The sequence below is a fragment of the Talpa occidentalis genome, unplaced genomic scaffold (assembly GCF_014898055.3).
Source record: "Talpa occidentalis isolate TD23 unplaced genomic scaffold, MPIMG_talOcc4v2.1 talOcc4.8, whole genome shotgun sequence".
NCBI classification, from domain to species: domain Eukaryota; kingdom Metazoa; phylum Chordata; class Mammalia; order Eulipotyphla; family Talpidae; genus Talpa; species Talpa occidentalis.
Genome location: NW_023605194.1, coordinates 58,928,925 through 58,942,698, shown reverse-complemented (window position 1 = coordinate 58,942,698; position 13,774 = coordinate 58,928,925). Strand labels below are relative to the sequence as shown.

The following is a 13,774-nucleotide window of genomic DNA, read 5'->3' as shown; positions in this document are numbered from 1 at the left end:
GGAGGAAAATCTAGAACAATACAAAAAGTCATTCTGTCTCACGTTTGCTGTATAAAGAAATTTTTGCAGCAGAACATTTTAATGTATATAGTGATTTTTATCTAGCATATATTTATCTAGCATATATATTTATCTAGCATTATTTGTAAAATAACAAATCATTCCTTTAAAATTTTAAACCTGGAATTACGATTTTTAATATTGCTAAAACTTCAAAATCAGTAAATAAAAAGTAATTAAAAAAAGTCATCTCAAATTGCCTAGTACGACCACACGTATGGTTAAACTAGATCTTGTGTTTTCCATCGTTAGAGGGTAAGAAATGTTAATACTTTATAATTTGTATAAATATTGTTAGAGTGTACAATTTACTGTTCATTAACATTCACTAAATCAGGGACAATTGGAAAATCTTCATGGATATAAATAATACAATGGTTACCAGGGGACTTTCTCTGCTGATGAGATAGATTTATTTGCTAATTATTTGCTTTCATGGAATGATATATTTATCCATTAAGATGAATTTCTGACAGGCTTTTGTGGTCACCCTGTTTCTGAAGGTTTCCAGCTTTGCCTAAAAGAAGCTGTGGTTATAACCAGTTTCAGCAGAAGACAGGTGCATTAGTGGTGCTGTTTTATGAATTTTGTGATATGTATAAATAGAAATAGTGTGGAAATTACACCACAGGAACTAATGTTCCTTGGCAATATTTCAGAACAGCATGGGAGTGCTGGGAAAGAAGTAGTAAGAATATATATTGGACTCTTTTGACATATTGAAGATGTTTTTTAAAGCCAGGCAAAAATTTTTCCTAACCTAGTTTTTCAGGTCATACAATTTAGCTCCTCTGATTCTTAATTATATAAACTATATAATAATATTGGCAGGTTAATATACTAATTAAATTCTGATAATGTTCTGTAATCACAATATTTTTCCTGTGGGAAGGAGTAGAAAGAAGAGTAGTAAGAGATAATGTTTAGGTAAGCAGGCAGATAAGTTGTAGGATAGAAGTGTTCTAAAATTGTTTTGTTTTAGGTTTAGGAATGTAAGTTGTTTTTACATGCATTAAAATAATTTATAAAGGATAAACCCTGGCAAAATATGTTACCACTGAACAGGCTTTTCCTTAGAAAATAATGTGAGACAAAGAGACACAGCAGGAGGCTATAGAGTTGCAAATGGATTCCTCTTTGTTGACGACCATTTATTTAAGTGTGAAGTAGTTTTTATTCTTCTGTGAAGCACATTCATACAAAGAGAAAAATGTTACTAAATGAACTCTCACATACTTGTTTTCCCCCATTAATCCTATACAAACTGATTTTTCTGAAACCTGAGGCTGAATGCTTGCAGTGATGTTTAAAACGTCCAGGGCTGCCTCAGTAGATGCTGAATGAATTCTCTGGACCTAAAGTAGTCCATTCCAGTTGCCCAGAAACATTACTTATTTTCCCCATGACAGTGAACTATAAAACACCAAAGAATACACAATTTAGCATGAAAAATATTTCTGATCTAACTTAATGTATCTGTCTCTGTAGTTGTGTTGTGTCAAAAAATGAACTAGCTCTCCATAGAGTAGTTGAACCCAATTTAAACAGGATTAGTAGAAAAATTTGAGTTCCTGCAATTGAAATGCCTTTTGATTTTCTAATTCATGGAAATGTGTGTGTGCATTATTGCATGTTCATTAAACTATAAATATTAGAGAGAATTATAGAATGTTATAAACCAATATTGCCCCAGGTTTTTTGTTTTTGTTTTTGTTTTTGTAAAAAAGGGAGGAAAGAATCATGAAGATAAAATTCACTGTAGATGTTTCAAGAGAAGGGATGGATACATGTTAGAAATATTCTAATTCACTACTGTGTTAAACAAAAGGCTTAGTTGTCACATCAGAAACACAGGAACCATAGGTCTTGCCCACTGAAATTAATGATTCAGAGAATGCAGGCAAATAACAAGCTCAGAAAAAGCATTCTTTCCTTGTACTTGACCCAACTTATCAGAAACAGATCCTAAAAATGTCCTCTCTCTGCATTAGGAGATATTTTGCTTTTGGAATAACAGAAAAGTTTTAGCCTTGTTATATATGTGGAACATTTTCTGAAAAAATAACTGCTTCGGCTTGGCATGCCTCAGTTTTACAGTCTTTCATACAGGTAGTAAATCGCTTACTTGACTAACCCTTATTCTTGGGTTGGGTCTGCCCCACAAATTTGTGAATTCCAAGTTTCTTACAGTAAACATTGCTTATAAAATCCATAAATCTGTACAAAAATACTTTGTTTCTGAATTGCTTTTGGTTAAACATATTGGTTAAGCATATTGATATTATTTATTGAAGATTTGGTAGTAAAAATCAATTACATGTGTCCCCTTCAAATATCCAATTTCCATTTTGATTGTTAATTCCTAAAATTATACGTAGTTTTGAAAAAGTCTCATTTTAAATTTCAAGACTGTATAATATGTATTATAGAGAGATTAATATATAGATAAGTAAAAAGAACATTAAAATATACACATTTTTCTCTGCTAAAAACAAAAGTAACTCATGATTTGAATAGCATTTTATAACAATGATAGAACAATTTTAATGGTGTGGGATAATTATTTACAATCAAATGCATGGGCTTTCTGAAATAGATGACAGAAGAAAGAGAGAATATGGAAAAAGTAACCAAATTTTTTGGAAATTTAATATTGAGAGGACATTTTTCATAGGTTTTTCTCAATTAATTCTTACACACACCCTTCTGTGAAGTAACTGTCCCATTTTTCAGGCAATGTGATGAGGTAATACACATTGAAACACACTATTACCTTAAAACTCCATAACCAGTTTTTTTCCACATCATTGTAGATCATAAATTTCTTTTTGGTTTAAGTGAAAAGATTGTACAGATCAATTTTAAAGAAATTATCTCTAGGGCCTCCCCAGTGATGCAGCGGGTTGAGCATAGTGCTATAGAGCTGTCTGCAGCCTCGGTAGCCCGGGTTCAATTCCCGGCCGGCCAGAGAGCAACCCACATGGCGCAGCAAACCTCTCCTGCCTTGCTTGCTGCTCCCCTCAGCAGCCTCTTCGGTCCATCTGCCTGTGCTTCTCCCCGCTCTCTCTGGTGAATTCTCTCACCCTCCTGTGCCGCTGACCTGTACCCCAGTTCTTATATAAATAAATCTTAAAAAAAAAAGAAATTGAGCCTCCCCTGGTGGCGCAGCGGTTGAGCACTGGGCTGTGAAGCTGCCCGCAGCCTCTGCAGCGCCGGTTCGATCCCTGGCTGCCTGCGAGGGTCCCACATAGCGCGACAGACCTCTCCTGCCTAGCCCGCTGCTCCCCTCAGCAGTGTATTTTGTCAGTCAGTCTGTTCTGTTCCCCGCTCTGGTGAATTCTCTCACCCTCCCGCGCTTCTGACTGTACCCAGTGCTTGTATAAATAAATAAATAAATCTTTAAAAAAAAAAAAAAAAGAAAAGAAATTATTTCTAAATACTTAACTTTCTGTACCCTGAAGTTTTTTTTTTTTCAGAATTAAAGATGCAAATGTCCATTGTGTATACATGTTAACAATCATTTACAATGTAAAACAAATATCTGTGGAAACTATTACTTTAAAGAAAAGCTTGAATTCTTGTTCTTTCAACTGTTTTCACATATATGGATTATCCAAATAGATTATTCTTCACATTTATCTTTTTTTTTTAATTTTTTTAAAATAAATTTTATTTTTATATTCCCCATACAATTGCAGCCCCCTTATTTTGACCCCAATCCCTCCCCTCCCTGCCCCCCACCCTCCATAGAGTGTCTCTGGTTCATAGTTTTTTGTTGATTTTGATTTTCACTTTCTTATAGTTATTCATTTTCCTGGTCCCTTATTTAAGTTTTCTAGATTCCTGCTATGAGTGAGACCATCTGGTATTTTTCTTTTTGGCTTATTTCGCTGAGCATGATCCCTTTCAGCACCATCCATGTTGCTGCAAATTGCATGTGTTTATCTTTTTTGAATGCTGAGTAATATTCCATGGTGTATATGTACCACATCTTCTTGATCCAGTCATCTCTTTTTGGGCATTTGGGTTGTTTCCAAAGCTTAGCTATTGTAAATAGTGCTGCTATAAACATAAGGGTGCAGGTGCTCTTTGGAATTGATGTTTCTGTGTCCTTTGGGTAAATACCTAGGAGTGGAATTGCTGGATCAAATGGAAGCTCTATGTTTAGTAGGTCCAGAAATCTCCACACAGCTCTCCATAGTGGTTGGACCAGTTTGCGCTCCCACCAACAGTGCAGGAGAGTTCCTTTTTCTCCACATCCTCGCCAACATTTGTTGTTGCTAGTTTTTTTAATATGTGCCTTTCTCACTGGTGTGAGATGTTATCTCATGGTAGTTTTGATTTGCATTTCCCTGATTACAAGTGATGTTGAACATTTTTTCATATGCCTGTTGGCCATTTGCATTTCCTCTTCAGAGAAGTTTCTTTTTAGCTCTTCTGCCCATTTTTTGACTGGATTATTTTCTTTGTTTGTGTTGAGTCTCATCAGCTCTTTGCAGATTTTTGTGATCAGTCCTTTATCATTAGTGTTGTGTGCAAAAATGTTCTCCCAGTCGGTGGGGTTTCTCTGTTTTTGTTATTGTCTCTTTTGCTGTGCAGAAGCTCTTTAATTTGATGTAGTCCCAGCTGTTTATCTTTGCCTTCACTATCACTGCTTTGGGTGATGTGTCTGTAAAGATGTCTTTGATGTGCATATCACGTAGTGTTTCGCCTATATTTCCTTCTATGTATTTTATGGAACTAGACATAAGAACATGGGTTATTCTTTTTGGTGGCCCACTTTTTGTTTCTGTTACTGTATTTCAGTAACATCTTTTTAAGGAACATTTCAAAATCCACTTGAGTAAATGAATCTACCATTTGAGTTTCTAATCTATTTTTGTTAACCAAATGGCAAGTACAAGCATATATAAACTATCGTTATATCTGACTTTGAATCAGTGATCTTAACTTATAGAACATTACACCTTAGTCTGTGGCTTTTAAGTCATGTGGACTGACAAATATATTTTTTGATTTGCCTCATTGTGCAGATGAGAAAACTGAGATTCAAAACTACAGCAATATATCAAAGTTTGTCAAAAGTTCAGAAATAGAATAATGTATCAGATTGGACTCTAGGGTATTTGCATTTAAATCTCCTACATCAATTTTTTGCAATTCAGATTCTAAGACTACTAAATCAGAACCTCAGGAATAAGAGTCTTGTACCTTTATTTTAAATAAGATGTTCCTCTTCCTCACACCACGCATGCACACTGAAGTTTGAGAATTACTGAGCTAGTGCATTGCCATCCACATCTGTAAAAGCTTTATCATCATGCAAATGAGCATCTGTATGATACATTTTAGTGGTAAGTGTGTTAAAAACTGCAATTCCATGGTTATGAAACACTGTGTGAAGGCATAATCAAATGGATCAGTAGAGAATAATTTAATTCCCTCTACCTTGCACATTCTTTGCATTTATAAAAATTTAGTTCTTTGACATCCAACTACTGAATTCAGAAACTTGAAGCATAGTATTTTTAAATGTCTTTAAGGGCCTGGTATTGTTGCAAGAAATTAGTTTTCTACTTCATTACATTTTCCAGGTATGGGAGCCTTTACTATTTAACCTTTCTGAATGTCATATAGACAATATCATGAATATTAGTAGAGCTTGAGGGGGAAGCGAATTAACACAAAAGTACAATTTACTCCATTTATGTCTTCATTCAAGCAACACAAACATTAATTAGCACTTGCTTTCTGTGGACTATCTCCCAAGTCACAAGTCATATATAGGTTGATATGTCTTGTTAGTAATGAAATTTTTTTTGTCCAAACAACTTATATCTTTTCACTGAGTGCTTGTTATAAACTGTAGAGAATGCTGAAGAAATGCCAACTTCTTAGAAAAGCATACTATTTACCATGGTAAAGCAAAAGGCATTTATTTGTCTTTAAAAGAAACCCTGCTGATAAAAACAAAAAAATGGGGGTCATGAGGACTATCATCATAGTGAGACTATAGGAAATCTTCATAAAAATGTGACTGACTTTGAATAAAGGCTAGATTCTTAGGGAAAGAGATGGGCATGTCATAGTGAGATGTAGGTGTAAATAAACATGTGTAGACATATGCTCATTGCAGCAAAAAAGGTTTTTGAAATAGTATAAATGTCCATTTCAATGCAAATGAATAAATGCATTTATTGAATGGACAAAGTCACTAAATCATTAAATTGAATAAACTGGATTTATATTTAGTAGTATGCAATAAATAACTGAAATAGTGTTAAGAGAAAGGTGCTGAATGATATGCTGTGCATTGATTCTTGCTACTGAAAAATACAGGCATATGAACAAGAAAAGATATTGGAGAAATGCTCACTAAATTTATCATAGTGTTAGCCTTTTAGTAGGTAGAAAAATGGGAACAGGAATGAGAGTTAAATTTTCTCATTGTTTCTTATAAACACCTTGAAATTGTGACAAGATAATTGATGGTCATTTTTTCTCCTTGATTTTCATAGGACTTTGTGATTTTTGACACTTTTAGTGTTAATGAAGAACTTTTTCTTTATAAAAATTTATTTTTTAACAAAAAATGGAATTAACATCAATTAGTGTTCATGTGCTCATTTAGTCTTTGTGTGTTTATAGATTTTCGTCACTTCTCTTCATAGGTAAACGTGACTCGTGAAGACTCTCCAAGTGAAGATCCAGTCTTTCTTAGAACTTTGGGAAAAGGAGATTGGTTTGGAGAGAAAGCTTTGCAGGGGTAAGTTCATTGATTACACAACGTACAGTTTTTGATTGAATACTGCTTTAATTCCTATCCTAAATTTTGATCTCCTACCAAAACAGACTACTGCTTTTCCTACTGTCACACTCTTTTTGATGACCGTTTTTCTTTCCAGCCTGATTTGTGAGTTCTTTGATGGACTATGGGGTTAATTAACTTCTGTGTAGTAAATTACATTCATGGGAAAATCTTCCAGCGTTTGTGTTTTTTCACCACAATATTTATTAAAATTCTAAAAGAAATGTCTCTGTTAAGTTTACTTTATATAACAATTTTACTCAGAATCAAAGGGAAATGATTGAGAACTTTGAAATCCCAAAGCCTGATTGCACAAGCAATAGATCATAAGACAATCTGGGATTCACCTCTGGGTGCTTGTTGTTGTCTCTGGTTATGGTCCCGAAGGGGGCAATGATGTGGGAGTGGAGGTCAGGCACATCCACAATCACTGCTGGTGGGTTGTGAAGGCAGGATTCATAGAGGTGTACTGCAAGGTCACAGTAATTCTACTTGTAACCTGAGACCCCAAGAAACAAGTATTTGGGATGTTTATCCATATGCTCTGGGAGAAAATCCCAATTGACTTTGCACAACTCATTTTACAGAATGCATGACAAATATGTCAAATATATTTGGGTATTCTAGTTTTCCAAGAAGCAACATATATTGATTATCATTATGTACAGATGAGACTTTAAATCTCACTTGAATAAGAAAGAGCCAGTAAACATTTATTTTTGTATTAAACTCTAGATGAAGGGGTATCTGCTAGAGTAGATTAGCACAGACTAGGACAAATACAGAATAACAGCAGAATAGGACATACTTTATTCCTAGAATATGGAACAGTCAGTTTTGCTTCCATTTCATATTAGGCCTACACTAAAAAAGCTGCATGATAAGCATTTTTCTTGAAAACATTAGGAAGAAAGAGGTTAGAGCATTTTTATTTTTTAGCCACAATTAGGCGGCAGTTTTCATTCCCTCACTTACTATTTTATAGCTACAGAAATGAAACAGGGTTCCTGATCAGTCACCTTACTCAGACTGCATTACCTTATAAAATTTCAGATCTCAGTGTCTTTGGCTTTCATTTCCCCAGTTTGTTTTAATACTTTGCCTATGTGTATGTGCTTGCCATTCAGTGAAGTTAGAAGAAATACCATGTTTAACGTAGATGCATAAGGGAATGCAAAATACATTGTCTTCCTAATATAAAGTAAACATTTATACTTTTTGAGTTTTTTATTTTAATTTTTTAATTTTTTTACATCATTGTTCATTTTTAAACAATATTTGCTTCCCCCCACCCCCTCAGGTGTAGTCCCCATAGAGTTTCCTTCACCAATGCACCCGTGCACCATCACCTCAGTCCCCTGTGCTCCTCCCTCCCTCCCTCTGATCCCTCTCCCTCCTCCTCCCCTGCAGGATGTCTCTGATTTATAATCATCCATTTTTTGCTTTGTTGTATTTTGTACTGTTATTATCATTTATACTTTTAATCTTTGTGCTCCTTCCTTAATTTGTACTTTAATCCTTCTTTCTCTTGATTATTACATATGCAGAACATTTTAAAGAATAATACTACATGGTTTCGTTGGTCAAAGATTAAATACCTTCATGGAAAATGTCATTTCCATCAAAGCCAAAGAACCCAAAACACTTTCAGTTATTTCTGATTGAGATTATAAGTGAACACCAGAAAATGAAACCTATTTGAGAATTGACTATTTTTATGTTCTAGCTTATTGTCCTTGAATCTTTGTGCCAATTAAGAATGTTTCTGAATTCCTGCTATGAGTGAGACCTCAACGTAGATGCATAAGGGAATGCAAAATACATTATTTCGCTGAGAATGATCCCTTCCAGCTCCATCCATTTTGCTGCAAATTGCATGAGTTTATCTTTTTGATTGCTGAGTAATATTCCACTGTGTATATACCTAAATAAGGGACCAGGAACAAGACCAATTATAATAAAGTAAAAATCAAAATCAACAAGCAACTGTAAACCAGAGACATACTGCGGGGCGGGGGAGGGAGGGAAAGGGAGTAGGATCAAAACAAGGGTGGTGGGAATTGTACGGGGACAATAACCAAGATGAAAATGCATATTGTGCAAAAATGAAAAATGATGTAAAAAATATATAAAATAAAAAAATATTAAAAAAGTAAAAAAAGCAAAAAAAAAGTGCAGGTTTTTTTTTTAAGATTTATTTATTTATTTATACAAGAACCGGGGTACAAGCCAGATGCGCAGGAGGGTGAGAGGATTCACCAGAGACAGAGCAGGGAGCAGAACAGGCAGATTTACTGAAATACACTGCTGAGGGGAGCAGCGGGCAAGACAGGAGAGGTCTGCTGTGCCATGTGGGACCCTCGCTGGCTGGCCAGGATCTAACCGGCACTGCAGAGGGTGAGAACAGCTCCACAGCACAGTGCTCAAACGCCAGCGCCACCAGGGGAGGCCCCACCCTTCCTTCTTTGAACTTCCCATCCTTTGATATCCTCACAGTCAGTAGCACTCATTAGTGCTATTGTTAGCACTGAAGAAATAGAACCAAGTAACCATATTCAGATTTGAGTTCATTATCTGGCACGTATTTGTTGGGTGAATAGATGCATAGATGGATGGCCAGATAGACAATGAATGAATGAATAAAACAGTATCTCCAATAACACCCAATCTTGCAACTCTTTTTTTTGTCACTGATCATTTTCACTACTTGAACTTGTTTGATGGTAGACTAGGGGTAATGATCTCATTTAACTACAGAGGGCAGGCTGGTGATATAGATGATTAAATAAGGTGAGTAAAACTAGAGGCAAATTGGAAAGAAAGCCTTATATAATGAGGACAGAAATAACTGAGGACCAGCTCATCGCTATGTCTTTTTTTAAAGAAAAACAGAAAAAAAGTAACATGATTTTTGTGACCTGATTAATAAAAATCTCTGTAAGCCAACAGAACATTATTTTGAATCTTAATGTTTCATACAAGAAATTGAGTTTTCATAAATCCGATTGATTTGTTTTACTTGTTTCCCTTTATAAAACTTAACAATTTTATATAGCTTCAGAATATAAAGACTTTTGGGTAACTGTATATCCTTTTGGGTAATAACTATACTTTTCCACAAACCATATCATTTTTATACTTGGTAGACAAATTTTATAGTCTGCCTTTTTTGATTACAGAACACAGCATATCCAGTGGTTGTTTTCTCACAAACAAAATTTATATGCACTGGGAATTTTCATTTTATTTTCTTGGTAGTAAAATAAATCCTTAACCATTCTTTTTTAAATATGTGAGTAGCTAAAGCTAGTATTGGTAATTCAGTGACAAATCTGAAAGTCCCCTAGCTCTAGAATTCCATTATATAGTTCTTCTACTTGAAGTAATAGTCTTCATTTCTTTGTTGGATAGAGACAATATAGTCATAAAAGTGTTTACCCATTAAGCAATAGTATCTCAATACTAGCATACTTGGGGTCATGTATTGCTTTATTGCTTTCACTTTGTTCAATTGATAGGGAAGAAAATCATTCAGTATAGTTTGACTTTTTTTTTTTTTTTTGCTAATGCTATACAGAGAAGGCAAAATGTCTTGCTTTCTACAGAAGTACTCTTTCCTTTGTACATTAAAACTGAAGTTGTATTTAGGAGGAATTTCTTCAGACTAGTCTCATGACTCATAAATCAATCCATCAGTAGTCTGACACTCCATTGTTTCAATATCTCTACTTGATTTGAAACTACAGAGAATCGTTAGATGTTGTCAAATTCTAAACTAAACACACACTTTGCATCTGTAGTAGAAAGAAATACACATGCCTCTAATCTACACTAACATTTGAGTCCTCAGCATAGCACTGATATAAGAGTTGTAGCTCATAAGTCACTCTGCCTGGATTAGGACCTACTCTGAGACCCTGAGAGTCTCTTCTTTGATCTGAAATGGAGATTATGATTACATCTGACTTGTGTGGTGGTTGTGAGAAATTATCAGGTGGATCCTTATAAGCATTTGGGTAAATTCATAAAATTTAGATCAGGGTTCAAAAAAGCTGCTATCATTGCTAACATTTTATTCTTTATTTATCATCATCATCACCTAACTATCCACATTACCAGGAATGTTTTATTACTTTTGACTAAAGTTTAGGATAGTCATTGTAACTGATACAGCATTAGATTTTGAGTCAAGCACTCTGGTTCTGTAATGTTGGGATTTTTTTATAGTTTTGCTTTATCACTTTATTAGTTTTAAATGTCAGATTATTTGAAGCTTTCTATTACCTTCAGTTTTGAGGTACAAATTGATTCATTTGTCATATCTGTTGATATTCCCACCTGATTGTGTGTTTTAGTGGAGTCTGTGGGGTTATTCTATGTGTGTTTTGACTGTATGTCCAACTCATGATGCTGGTGGCCTGAGGGATTCCCATGTGGCAGGTTATTGGAACATCCCTGTGTAACATCATAGGTTTCATATTTGCACCTACAAGGATGAACTTCAGCTTGTCCCTGAGATTTTGGGGGGAAAAAAAAGGTAATGCGATTTTGTAACAAAATTAGTAAAAAGCTCTGTGAGCAACCAGAACATTACTTTAATCTCAATGTTTCATACAAGAAATTCTGACTTTTCACAAAATTGATTGATTTGTTTTACTTATTTCCCTCTGTAGAACTTACCATTTTTATATAATTTCAGGATATAAAGACTTTTGGGTGACTGAGGATAGGATTGAAATAATTCAGACCACCCAGTTGCGAGACTTGGGTTTCTGTTTCTCTCAGGAATATCTTCTTGATATTTATTTGGTCTCTCTAATGCTTATGTCTTGTGTGTAGAAATCCTCTGGACTCTGATCTCGTGATCAGAGTCATCATCTTGATAGGGTAAGAGCCAAACTCTTTTACCTGATCCCGATGGGCCCTGCTGTCCAGCTCCAAATCATTTCTCTGAACTTAGGAGCACCAATTTCTAATACCTGAGATTTTTAGGGTTTGCCTTGCTTTAGTTATTTTTGTTTTGTTTCTTTTAGTGAGGTTTATGATTAATTTGGTTTTAGTGGAGATTATTCTTATAGTATTATAATAGATAATCTATATAAGATGTAAAAGAATGACAATAGATTATTATTATTATTATTATTATTATTATTATTATTATTATTTTGCCTGTTGTCCTGTAGTTGCCACAACTGCCTGCAACTGAAAAGCTGTCAGTAGACAGGGCCAACTTCTTTTAACAGAACTGACTGCAAAGAGCCAGAATTGCTTTATTGCAATCATTGCTCCATGTGTAAGATAGAAGAAGTAGAGAAACTGAAGGTTGACCTGTTGTAGAGAGCAATGCTTATAAAAAGTAGAAGTTCCTTTAGTTCTCTGATCCCAGTTTATTCTTTTAAATTAGGGATGTATAAACAGACAGGTGATTAAAATGGTGTGCTTCGTGATACTATGGAAGAGACACAAAGTATCAGAGCAATATTACATCACAGAACTTCTTATCAAATCTTTTTCTGTGTCACAAAACTTTTTCCTGAGCTCCTGACAGTTTCCTATAGGACATGACCACATAGATATTACTCAGGTACCTCTGAATGGCACTCAGCAAAACTTATTTTCTTTCAACCACAACCAAATCTTTTCAAGTGATCATTATTTCAGTAAGTTTTCTTGAGCCAGAAATTTAGACATTATACATTTCCTCATTTGCCCCATATTGCTGATAACTGATTATGCTGACTCTACCTCCTAAATAACTCTCATCACCTGTGTCTTGCTGTTTTCACTGCTGCTGTTCCAACTGGTGCTCCTGTGATCTGTCACCTGGATTGCTGCACATTATCCTGCTTGGTCACCCTGAGTCCAGTCCTACTTACCTTCCATTCATTAAATACATTCTGATTATCTCCCTGTATTAGTTTCCTACAGTGGCCATAATAAATTATTACAAACTGAGTGACTTAAAACAGTAGAAATTTATTCTTTCACAGTCTGGAAGCTAGAAGTTCAAAATCAAGATTTCACTAAAGCCATTTTCTCACTGAAATTCTAGGGAAGTTTCATGGTTCTCTCCTAGCTTCTGGTGGTTACCAGTGAACCTTAACATCTTTGTACTGCATGACTCCAATTCCTGTCTCCATCTTTACAAGACCATCTTCTGTGTTTGCTGTATTAAAATCTCTCATAAGGACACCAGTCACTGGTTTGGGGACTTACACTAATCCACTATGGCAACATCTTAATTTGATTGTATTTGCAAAGACCCTTTTTCTGAATAAGGTCACATTTATAGGTATGAGGGCTTAGTAATTTGACATAGCTTTTGGGGGTGAACACAATTCAACCAATAGCACTCTTTTTTTTTCCCTCCAGTTTTCAGCCTTTTATTTTTAAAAGGAGTTGACTGTAATCTTCTGCTCTACCAGCTGAGCTATCAAAGGGACAGGTTAGCCTTTTATTTTTAACCTACCTGAATCATTTTTTAGATGATACCCTTAACCATCATAATGTTACACTTTTTTAGTCAATCTGAATATCTTTATATTTTCATAAGAAATTAAGCCCATTTTTGTTGATATATTTTAACTCATATTCTTACAATTATATTTTTATTGAAGTAATTGTTTACAATGCTACATATGATTTAGAGATAGAGATTCACACCTTTTCAGATGCATGTTACTGCTTCTCACCCACCACTAAGGTGCCTATATCCTCCACCATAGTTTCTTGGTCTCCCTCACTCCTACCATCTACTCTCTACTGCCATCCTCCCCCTCTAATAGTCTCAATTCTACAGTCAGATTTCTAGGGAATGTGTTGTTTAGTTTTGACTACTCCTTTGCCTTGTTTCTCTGTCTTCTACATATAAGTGAAATCATCTGTTATATATCTTTCTATTTCTAT

General features: G+C 34.9%; 1 protein-coding gene across 3 annotated transcripts in view; it reads left to right on the top strand.

Moving 5' to 3' along the window:
* The window catches only part of PRKG1 (protein kinase cGMP-dependent 1), a 1,331,556-nt gene that overhangs the window by 1,101,345 nt on the left and 216,437 nt on the right, over nucleotides 1-13,774 (top strand). For all 3 annotated transcript variants that reach the window (XM_054690463.1, XM_054690462.1, XM_054690464.1), the window contains one exon: nucleotides 6,732-6,826. In XM_054690463.1, coding sequence (XP_054546438.1) covers nucleotides 6,732-6,826 — 95 coding nt within the window. The remainder of the gene's footprint in view (nucleotides 1-6,731; nucleotides 6,827-13,774) is intronic.